Source organism: Mus pahari, chromosome 7 (genome assembly GCF_900095145.1).
Source record: "Mus pahari chromosome 7, PAHARI_EIJ_v1.1, whole genome shotgun sequence".
NCBI lineage: Eukaryota > Metazoa > Chordata > Mammalia > Rodentia > Muridae > Mus > Mus pahari.
In genome coordinates this window covers 34,589,103-34,601,403 of record NC_034596.1, presented here as the reverse complement: position 1 = coordinate 34,601,403, position 12,301 = coordinate 34,589,103, and the positions used below count along the sequence as shown (strand labels likewise).

Here is a 12,301-nt window from a genome sequence, read left to right as displayed (position 1 = left end):
GGAGGGGAGGAGAGGAGGAGAGGAGGAGAGGAGGAGAGGAGGAGAGGAGGAGGAGAGGAGGAGAGAGAATATGAGTGTTGTGCACTTTCTATTGAAAGTTGCTTTGAAGAAGCCTGGTGGTATATGTTGTTGTATCAGAGAAACTGTGTCAGGGAGGGCATAGAAATCCAAAGAAGATGGAGAAGAGAAAGAAAAGAGCAGATGCTCCTTATAGAAAGAAAAGTTAATGCAAGAATGAGGACCAATCCCAAATCAGGTAGGTGTCACCAACTGATAGTAATGCAATTGTCGGGAGCAAGATGGCATGTGTGGAGTCAGAGTTGGGTCCTACACATTAGCTTTTTATTATAAAATTTACACTTTTACAATACAGACCTGGCAGGCCCTAAACAAATAACAGAACTTAGTTTTACTAGGAGTGAGACAAACTGACACCATTAGCCTTCTGCTGTAACTCAGACTTCCCAGCAATGTCATTAAGGTGATATATCTGGAATATAACTGCTAGGAAACTGTGAGGGGCAGCAAGAATATGTGGTGTTCTGCTGGTCAGTTGTCTGGGGCTTTTCAATACATAAATATGTTACTGGGGAAGACCTTGGCAAATATAAACTTACAATGACTGGAGTTAGGCCAACTGAGTGTAATATATGAATATTAATAAGACATAAATGAACTGTAAAGAAAATGTAGGTGGGGGGGATGTGAATAATTTGATTGTTTACTTTGCTGAATTACACTTCGTCTCCTTAGGTGGGTACAGTACTGACCAGGAGAATAGTGAGCAGCAAAACCCCCTCCTCAGTGACTGTCCCTAAGTATCCTGGCAATATCATCTCCTAGATCTTGTGTGGCCACAACAGGACCAATCACAGAGTGAGAACCTGCGGGCAAGACTAAAGCAGTTCAATTTTCCCCACTGAGTTGACAGTCCAGTGTCTGTTTCATTTTTTAATATCTTCCCAATGCTCAGCAAAATGTTCTGAAATGAGATTGAAATATACTCTGCCATAATGAGGTCTAAGTTTCAGCTAATCAACTTTACTGTCAATAAAAGCTTAAATCAAAGGATGTTCTTTCTGAATTAGAATGTAAGTGTACCAACGATTCTGAAAGGGAAGGGTGGCCTTGCCAGTTCCTCCAAATTATCCTAGCAGTATGGACAGTCTTATCAATAAGCAAGTGACTTGTTGCTAATATTCTTGTTTTTTTTTTCTTTCCAGGGAACTGACAGAGGTTGTTGATCTTTCTAGATTTAAAAAATTAAGATATTTGTGGCTCCATCATAATAAGGTAATGTTATGCTTTATCTTTAAGTTCCTTAAGTGTCGTGATTTCATCCTTTAATGGAGCTAATATTGAGAATATTAAGTATTATTTGTAAAGCTTAACTTCAAATAAGAAACACACAAACATATGACATATGATATTAGGGATCTCCCTAACAAATGTAGGGTATATCTGGTATATTGAGTAAAGCAATGTGAGATTCTATCAGATAACAGATTTCTACCTCCCATGTTCTATGAGGGAAAGCTTGGACAGTCGCTCCTTTCCTAGTAATACAAAATCATACAGCCCATTCAGTCAGTGTCTTAGATCGGGTTCATAAATAAGGTTTTTTTCATATATTTTTCTTTCTTTATGAATGACACACAGACAGACACGGAAACACACACACACACACACACACACATACACACACACATCCTGCCTTAGTGAGATGAAATTTACATCTCATTGTTGAGGTATGGCATGACTGTACGTGGCCAGCTGTTTTCTGTATTAACTATGGAGATGTAGTCATCCCTTTTCTTGCCTCTTCTCCTCCACTCCAGCCTTCTCCAGGGATGGTATGGTGGCAAGTGCCTTTACCCATCCATATCTCCAGTCAAGGTTGGTATGGACTGTGGAGGTTGATGAAAGCAAAGGAGAAACAGTTCTTTGTTTTGTATCCACTAGCACTATCCAGGTTGGCTCTTGACTCTTATGTGTCATCTGGAAGGTTCCTTGCTAGGTCTCATGTGATGTTTTCCATCTACCATGGCATTTGAAGTTTCCTGTGGTAAGGGCCTGGTGACCAGCCTATGGTGCTAATAAGGGTGATGTGAACATTAGGAGGTGGAGCCTAGTGTAAGCCTTGTCGTGTCATTGAGGGTCTATTGGAACCATGGCCTCTTCCCCGCTCTTAGCTTTCTGGCTATCTTGAGCAGTCTCATCTGGCACACATCCCTCTTGAAATATTCTGCCTCACTATCAGCCATAATTCAGCTAGACTAAAAAACAGAATGAAAGCTCTGAAACCCAGGGCCAAAATAAAGTCTTGCTCCAAGTTGACTTTCTCCAATATTTAGACATAGCAACCGAAAGCTAATCACTGGTTCTTTCCACCCACTCTTCCTGACCTCACCTTTATCCAAACACTACTTGTAACTGAAGCCTCTGAAACTTGACACTATATACTTTGGTCACCCATTGTAAAGTGTCTCAGATACACATTAATGTTGCATTTATAAGCTTTTTACTAGTGTCCGTTAATTACACAGAATTATAGGTTACACTATAACGTCTTCATACGTATATTTAGCATATTCACTCCCATTATCCTCTTCAAGTCTGCCTCAGTGTAGGGCTCCCAACTCTTTCCAAGCCAAATAGAAGAATCAACTGACACTCAAACCCAGGCAGTATGTATAGCTAACTGGTTAGAAGATGGCTTTTAACATGTAGTGTGGCTTGCAAGGGCCTTGATTTTGCTTATTATGCATTGATAAATCCACCTGAGCATTTTGAATTCAGATTTCCAAACACCGGCAGTCAGAAGGATGATAATCTTTTCCCTAACAGTGCTGTCTTTGTGCAAATGTCTATCTTCACAACACTGAATTTTTAAACAGCTATGTTTATGCAAACATTTCAATGTGTCGTTGCATTTTCTTAACCAACTGGGTGAAAATGGAAAATGAAATTGCTTTCAGTATTAACTATAAGCATCAGACTGTCCCCTAAGCTTGAAGTAATTTCTAGAAGGGGAAAAAAATATATAAATACCTTCAAGGTTCAGGCAACTAACAACTGAAATAAAAAGTACATGTACAACTGATGGGTATTAAAATTCAAAAGCCTTCTAGACACCCTGTCAAAAATAATCCTGAGTCATAGCATTCGAAGTCTGAGTAAAACCAAGCTGACAGTCTTCAGTCATAGCAACAGTGACTCATTTTTGCTTTCAGGGTGGCTCCTTGTGGTGGTCACTTCTGAAAGGGAGAATATGTAAAAGCGTTGTACCATGTCTAAGGTGAGAGACATGATTAGGAAATTTGGGGAGTTTCCTGGCTGTCTGTGAGTGAGTCTTGTCTGCCCCCCAGCCACCCGTTGACTACATGTTGATCATACAGTTGATCTACAGAGGCGTTCTGCAGAAAGCAAGGGATTGCATACCTGTCAACATCTTATTCTTTCTTTAGAAGGGGTGGGTGGGAGGAGAGTCAGAATCCCTCGCTTGTCTTTTTCTTATGTGCAAAGGACTCTGTACTTTTCTCAAAAGAACACATTTATATAGTCTGTGTAACGAGATAAGAAAGGTGAGCCCACCTGACACATTCTAAGTGCTCCTGAGATTAGTGAATAAAGCTAACCTGAATTTTCTACTGATTCATGATTGATTGGGTACCCATAATGCAGAAATCTGGGAGATATCCCTCGGGTTTACTTGTAATAAGTTTGAATATACACATCTATCCATTTAGAAACACCTTACCTTTTTTCTAGAGAATAATTAAAAGCTCCCATACTGAATATAATAGCCATTAATAAACTATACGACTCCCACATAATCTGTGCTCTTATGATGAATTTTTCTTACCTCAGGGCAACATTGACTATATTACTTTTTCAACTTTGTTGGAAGAATAATATTTTGCCAAATGTTTAAAACATAAAAAAAATATCAGCAGAAATAATATGGAGCTCTCTGCGGGCTGTGAGAGCCATGGATGTGAGCAGTATACATCTAATTTTGACTTTAAAATATTTTAAATTTACATATTTGGGTCTTTTGCGGACATATATGTACTGTCTGCATGCATGTGGTGCCAGCAGAGATGAGAAGAGGACCGTAGAGCCTCTGGAACTGGCGTCACAGGAGTTGTGAGCCACCATGTTAGGAGCTAGGAATCAAATCCACATCCTCCAGAGGAGTAGCCAGTGCTCATACCTGCTGATCCAGTCCCCTTGAGTTGTCATTTTTAAAGAAAAAAAAAACTACAATTTATTTTTGGAAAGTGTTCCCATAAAAAATCTCACTAATTTGCAAATAAAAGGGGAGAACCATGTGAATAAAATCTGCTTGATTAGATACATCAACTATTTCTGAACACTTTCAAGTTTAATTTTTAAGGTTAAAGATTTAATTATTTTAGGTTTATATGTTTTAAGCTAGTCTAAAATACCATCTTAATTCATTAGGCAGAAACACCATAGAAGTCAACTTAGAAAACCAGGATGAATATTAGTTTTTATTTTTCCTTGCCTACATGTTATACTATTAAAATTCTCCCCTACGATAGCATTTGAAATGTAAAAGAAGAAAATATCTAATAAGAAAATGCAAAAAAGATGAAAGTTTTACTTTGCTTTGCTGTAATATCAAAAGCAAAATTAAAAAAAAGAAGTTTGAAATTATTTATTTTATTACATTAATTATAGATGGGTAACATTGCTTATAATGACAACAGGGTTGGATATAATTTATAAGTCAATATTTGATTGTGTTTTCATAACCATATGTACAACTACGGCTTTTTTTTGTTTTGCACTTTTTGTATTTTTAAATTTAATTTTTCCAAAAATCATGGCTAACTATCAATATCATTTCATCAATTTATTTGACATTATGTATTATAAACAATATCCTCAGCAAAAAAAAAAAAAAAAAATTCTCCCCTACAAGATGCAAACTTCAGTTGCCATAAGAGTGTACCCCACTCCAGTAAGGATGGCTATCATTAGGGAAACTGATGACTGCAAACGCTGAAGAGGATGCTGGGAAAGAGGAGGTCATACACCGCTAGCATGAATATAACTGTGAATCCACCGCGGAAGTCAGGGTGAGATGTCCACAAACAAAACAATAGAATTTCTGTGTGGCTGAAATGTATTACTCCAGAATCTACACTGCCCAGAGTCTAAGTCAACAAACCACGGAGACACTCGGCCATCCATGTTCATTGCTGTTCCATTCACTGTAGCCAAGAAATAGAATCAGCCTAGAAGTCCATCAGTCAATGAAAGGGTGAAAACGATGTAATACACATGCAAAATGGAATTTTACATAGCCGTGAAGAAAAATGAAATCAGGACATTTGTGGGGAACTGCATGGAGCTGAAAAGTCTTATACTAAGCAAAATTAAGCTAGGTTCAGGAAGACAAATACTGCATGTTTTCACTCTGTAGAGTTTGGGTTTGTGGGGGAGTGCTGTTTTTAGAACACAGAGGTATAAAGGGGAATCATGGGAAGGAAGAGATGTTAAGGAAATTGGCGAACAGAAAGTAATGGGATACATATAATGAGAAAGCCAAAAGGAGGTTTAAACTGGTGAAAAGGGGGTGGGGAGTCAGCTCAAGTGGGAGAATAAGGGAGAGGGGATGAATTAGAACAACAGGTCTCAGCTAGGGTTACGATTGCTGTGATGAACACCATGACCACAGAAACTGGGGGACAAAGGGGTTTGCTCAGCTTACACTTTCACATCACACTTCGTCATCAAAGGAAGTCAGGACAGGAGCTCAAGCAAGGCAGGAACGTGGAGACAAGAGCTGATGCAGAGGCCACAGAGGAAGGCTTTCTCTCCATGGCTTGCTAAGCCTGCTTTCTTACAGAACCCAGGACCACCAGCCCAGGGATGGCCCCACCCACAATAAGCTGGGTCCTCCCCCATCAATCCCTAAGAAAAGGTCTCTCAGCAGAATCTTAAGGTATTTTCTCAATCAACGTTCCCTTCTAGATAATTCTAGTTTGTATCAGTTGACAAACAATTAAACAGCACAGGGTGACTATACACACACACACACACACACACACACACACACACACACATATATATATATATATATATATATATATATATATATATATATATATATATATGAGATGGCCTGATGAAACTTTTCACTTTTTCCTGCTGATTTAAAAATAATGTAAATAATTACACTTTAAAAAGACCCCCCTCTGACTAATAATTAAAATTCTATTTTAAGAAATATGATATTTCAATATTCAAACATACAGAACTTAATTTGCACACAACTGTAGGATTTCTGAGACTGTCACCATGTTGTTTAATCACTGGTCTTGGGGGCAGGGCCTTTGCTCAGAGTTTCTCAGCCATGATGCTGCTGACTTTCTGAGCTGAGTCCCGCTTGATGGTGAGAGTTGGCCACTTTGAGACAGTTAGCAGTATCCACGACCTCTGCCCATTGGTCTCTAGGAATTGCTAAGAATTGCAACCTGTTTCCCATCATCAGTTACTCCTTGGGTCAGGGGAGGCTTTGCATCCCCTGAACTGAAATCACTCAATATGACAAAAAAACAAACCAAGAAAAACAAAACAAGAGAATCCCGTGGCCTATGGAAACCTACATGCAAACAAGTCTCCCCTCTGCTCGAAGTCCAGATGTCTTCTTGCTGCTGTTACTTCCGGAACAACACGAAGGGCTATCACTCAGTCCTGGAACTCTGCTCAAGCCATTCCCACCACCATCCTGTCTGTTGAGTCCTGGTTTGTCCCAGGGTCTGGTCCTACAACTAGGCAACTCTGTCTCCTTCACAGAGGCTTTTAAGCATTCTTGGAAGCCAGCTCTCCCATCAGCACCACATCCTTGGAAGCCAGCTCTCCCATCAGTACCATGGCTTCTCTCCATCTCCAGGCCTTTTCCCACAACATTTACCCATTTAAAGCATAATGTGCAATTAACTTATTTGTGTGTGTGTGTGTGTGTGTGTGTGTGTGTGTGTGTGTGTGTCTGTGTCCTCCACGGCTACAACAAAACCTGGGGCTTTGGTCTGTTTTTTCTTGCTGCTGTGTCAACAAACTTCAGTAAGTTGGCACTGCCTATGTAATGGAAAGATGAGTAAATTAAAACCCTCGAATTTCCACATAAGTGCAGAAATCCCAAGTTGTCAGTGAATCACAGATGGCCTGTACTTGGTCATCAATCATAAACTTGAGGAAAGTAAGTCAGGGATGTTCTCCTCAGCCTTTTGTTTCTGTGAAGTTGATGTGCTAGGTCCTCTTCATTAGACATCGCAGTAGGAACTTTTCTTCACATAGACATCAATTCAAGTAATAAAAGGGACAGAAATATCCTCCTACTGATTGACGCAGAAAAAAAAAATCATACTTATTGAAATTATGTTGGGTAGTTATTATGAGATTTAAAAATAAAGTTCAAAAAAATTCTCAGGAAAATTTGCAAGCACGGTAAAAGTTAAAAACCATATGGCAGAGTGAGGCTCCACAGAGAGTAGCAGAAGCCCATGCTTGCCATGTTGGTATCTTCAGCACCAGCCATTATAAGAGGACTCAACACATCTGCCATTCCAGCTATGGACAACCTTCTCATCCCTGCTGCCATAAGAAATAACCGGGTGTTTTGCCTTGCTGATTCCTGATTGAAGTACAGGGTGGTACACTGTGAAGGCTTGGTCTGGATGCTGTCCATGCCTACGCAGAAAGTCTGGGACAGCGAATATCTTAAGTTCTTGTTTCTACTAGGAATCACTGAGCAAGTCTTGAAATTATGAAGAGGTTCAAATTCTGAAAAATTATGGGGAATCCGGGATTTCTCAGATTTTATGAGATAATGTTTAGAGAGACACGTGCTCAAAATAAAGGAACAGAAGTGTAAGAAATAATGATACCTGACAGAAGCCCCTGGAACGAGCAACTATTTAGTGAATGGGTGTTGAACCGAAGACTCGGGGAGAGCTACCTTTCTGTCCCTGGTTACTGAGTCGCAACCTCTCCGCAGATGCTCTTCCAATGTGGTGAGTTAGTGACTCCTTCAAACTTCATCATGACAAAGCCATGGTCTGCGGTCAGTGAAGCACCAATGAAGCACGTGCATACACAGTTGCAGAATAAAGATGAAGATTCAACCTTCTACCCCTTAGAAAATATAGTTTTAAACTTTTAACAACACTATGTACTCACATGGTACAAGTCAAAACTTAGGTAGTTCTATGACCTAGCAATGGGCCCAGGGGCTTGCCCTGTCTTCCTCCTCGGATAAGCACCCTGCAGTGCTCAGTGCTCCTTGCTTCCTGATTTTTCTCTTTTGCACACATTTTGTTTCCACTAAGGAATATGAGGGTTTAGTTCTTTTCTCGTTCCCACTTGTACCACACATATACATACTTCCCACTTCCTGGTCTCCTTATGTGGTTATAGTGTAATTTCAGCTAAATCAGTATTCACTTATTACATGGTTAAGACAAAGTATGCATTTCAGAACTAAACCATGCATTATACTTCGCGTTTCCTTTATTGTCCTTCAGATTCCCTGGGGTTCTTGTTTGTTTGATTTTCCTCCCTAAGGGCTGACTCGCATCTCCCTATGTTCATATGTAGAAGTTATGACCCCAGGTCCCTAGTAACTGTATTGGAGATAGGGCATTTAGAAGTAATTAAGTTAAATGGGTTATTAAGGGTGGGCCCTAATCCAATATGGCTTGCAGTTTTATAAAAGAGAAGATTAGGGCTCACAAAAAGATGTTATTCGTATGCACATGGAGCAGTTCAAGTGAGGAAAAAGGTGTCCTCTACAAGCCTGGAGAGGCCTGAGAACTACACCCAACTCTCACCAACACCTCCAGCTCAGGCTTCCAGCCTTTACAACATAAAGAGTTTTCTATTGCGTGAAACCGCTGCATGATCTGCTCTATAAATTAATATTCCTTTAAAATGCTCTTTCTACTTACTCAATGCAAACTCCCCTCAGCTGAACAACCTGAAGGCGTTCAGTTTCTTCCATTGTCTGTTTGCCCAGGCCCTTTAAATGTGCTCCATGTGTCTGTGTGTAGCTCCCGTCCCCCTCGCCACCACCCTATGGAAAACCTAAGATGTCCTCCTGTCTCCTGAAATGCTTGTCTTTCTTTTTCCTCCATTATATACGTGGATAAGGATTTCCAGGTCATCCAGGTTTTCATATTGCGAATGCCTGTAATCGTATGAGTTCAATCCACATGTATGAACCGAGTTTGGCTTCTTTCATTAGCAAAATTTTGGGTTGGTGATAAGGTATCCCTCCATTTTTATTTTCTCATTTTCCAATGTAGTGAATGAAAAGCGAGTCCTGGTATGGGGTGTGCAGGGGAGGGGGGGCAGAAGAGGGCAAAGGTGAGCACGTATGTGCACACACGCACATGAGGGAAAAGATCCGACTACCCATACTCTTCTCATCTTCAACTATTCTGACATGTCAGTGATGTGTGTTGATAAGTGTGATGGTTGGTTTTGATATTCCACTTGACTCAACCTATAATTGCCTGGGGAAGTTGACCCCTGGCTGTGACGGTGGAGGATTGTATTCATTGTGTAATTTGTTACGGGAAGACCCAGCCCACTGTAGTCAGCAGCAACGGGAGGGGACTGGGGGTGGGGTGGGGGTGAGGGGAGAGGGTGGGGAAGGGTCCTGCACTATATACAAGTGGAGAAAGCCAGTGGAACCTCAAGCAGCCTTGCATTCATTTTTCTCTGCTCTTAACTGTGGAGGTAACGTGACTAATCCTTGTTATTTCCTGGTGTGTGGACTTCTTCTGCTGCCACCATGGGTTAAAATAAACTCCTCCCTTAGGCTGCTACTGGTCAGGATGCTTGCTCAGAGCAGCAGAAACAAAGCTGAACCCACTCCTTATCAGTTGTGCTGGATTTGAGGATCGTTCCATCCAAAACCTCTTGTCTTTTGAGTTGGGGAAATTTTTCTTAAATATTTTCATTTCTTCCTCTTTTATGCACATTTTTTTCTCTTCCTGAAATATACACATATACTCAGAGGCATTCGTAGACAGGCACGTACAGGCACATAAACACATACACAGAAACACATATAGAATACACATAGGACACATATCAGCACATGTAACTGCTGAACTGCCTTCTAGCATCTTCCTGTCTGTTCTTCACATGCCACTCTTCCTCCTGTGGGAGCTTTCTCTCCCACGTCCTTGTCATGTTCTTAAAGACTGCTTTCAAAATTTTCATTTTCAAGTGCTCTTTTTGTCTAAGTATTTACTTTCTTATTCATATCTTTTTCCTTTCAGAAACAGAGTCTCATGTACTCCCCACCGTTTCTCAATTTTATGCGGTGCTGGGTCCAAGTTTAGTGTTTTCTGTATGCAAATCAAATACTCTACTCACTAAATTACATCCCTAGCCCCTAAATATTTATTTTATATATACCTCTTTAAAGGTATAATCCAGGAAAATTACATATTCATATAATGTTTATGTAAGATGCTTACCTTTTATGTTACCCTTGTGTGATTTTGATATTTTAATTTTATTTTTAAGATTAATTTTATACACATGTGTATGTGTATATGCATACATGTGTGCAGGGGCTGGCTGAAGCCAGAAGAGAGGGAGTTACAGGCAGTTTTAAGCAGTTAGATATGAGTGCTCAGAAAAACCTGCAACCCACTGCAAGAGCAGTAAGCGATTTCACCTGTGCGCCATCTCTCCAACTCAGGCTGCTAACATTTTTTTTTTCCTAGACAGGGTTTCTCTGTATAGCCTTGGCTGTCCTGGAACTCACTTTGTAGACCAGGCTGCCCTTGAATTCAGAAATTCGCCTGCCTCTGCCTCCCGAGTGCTGGGATTAAAGGCATGCGCCACCACGCTCAGCTGTCTGCTAACATTTTTATGAGGGCATAACTGATGCACAAATAACATACATTTAAAATGTACAGCCAAGTGGTGGTAGTGCATGACTTTTATGCCAGCAATTGGGATGTAGAGGGAGCCAGATTTCTGTAGGTTCGAGGCCAGCCTGTTCTACAGAGTTCCAGGACAACCAAAGCTACACAGAGGAAGTCCTGTCTTGAAAACAAAACAAAACAACAACAAAAAGTACATATAAAATGTACAACTGGATAATTATGAACAAATACATACACACCCATGAAACCATTGCCACAATCAAGATATACCTCATTCAAGAAGCCTAGAGCTCTTGTGGGTTGTGCTTGCTTGTCTTGGGAAAGGAATACTTAAATGAAATTTACCTCCTTGTCAAACATTTAAATGGACACTGCCACATTAGTAACTACAAGTACCATATGTCACAGTAGAGTTCTAGAATTTACTCATGTCTCATAACTTTTACACACTGATCAATAACTTCTATTTCCCTTGTCCCAGGCCACAACAATCATTGCTCTCTACTTTCTGCCTCTAGGAGTTTGGCTATTTAGCTACTTCAAGAGTAAAATCTTACTGTTTTGGTCCTTTCAGGATTGTCTTAGTTCATTTAGAATGGTCTCTTCCAAGCTCAGCCATGTCACACTGTAGGATTTCTGTGTATTTTAAGACTTATATTCCATTAATATTCCATTGTATGTAAACTGCAGCTTCTCCTTAATCCCCTTCTCTTTCAGCAGAAGGTTGAGTTGTTTTTCACCCCTGGGCTATTTTGAATAACTCAGCAGTAGATGTGGGAGTTCAGGTTAACTCTTTGAAATCCTGATTTTGTTCTTTTAAATCCACATTGCAAAGGAAGATTGCTGGCCAGGATGCAGAGATGCCCTCCATAGCAGTCACACATCTAACACTCCTAACACAGTGTAGCAGAAATCTAATTCTTCTGCATCCTTGATAACACTTTTTTTTTTTTTTTTTCTGAGACAGGGTTTCTCTGTATAGCTCTGGCTGTCCTGGAACTCACTCTGTAGACCATCCTCATATGAGCATGATTATACAGACTTTGCCCTTCTGTGCCTGAGCTGTTTTAATTAACCTGGCTTCCAGGCTCTTCCGTGTTATCAAAATAACAGGTTTTCCTTCTCTTTGAAGACTGACAAGTATCCCATTCTTTACCCACTCATACACTGATAGTTTAATTTCATGTCTTGGCCATCATGAGTAACACCCCATTAACAGTGTAGCTAACACATTACACGACTAGCAAGTAGCTATCTTTCTAATCCTAAGGCTTTCCCCAGGTCAAGCTTGAGGAAATAGTATATGACCCAGCACAAGGGAACGCCTGGGCCAAGTAGTGGGAGTGGGTGGGTAGGGGAGC

General features: G+C 40.4%; 1 protein-coding gene across 1 annotated transcript in view; it reads left to right on the top strand.

Annotated features, from left to right (window-relative positions):
* The window catches only part of Lrrc72 (leucine rich repeat containing 72), a 52,354-nt gene that overhangs the window by 8,797 nt on the left and 31,256 nt on the right, over window positions 1–12,301 (top strand). The window contains exon 3 of the mRNA XM_029541031.1: window positions 1,224–1,293. Within this exon, the coding sequence (XP_029396891.1) occupies window positions 1,224–1,293 (70 nt within the window). The remainder of the gene's footprint in view (window positions 1–1,223; window positions 1,294–12,301) is intronic.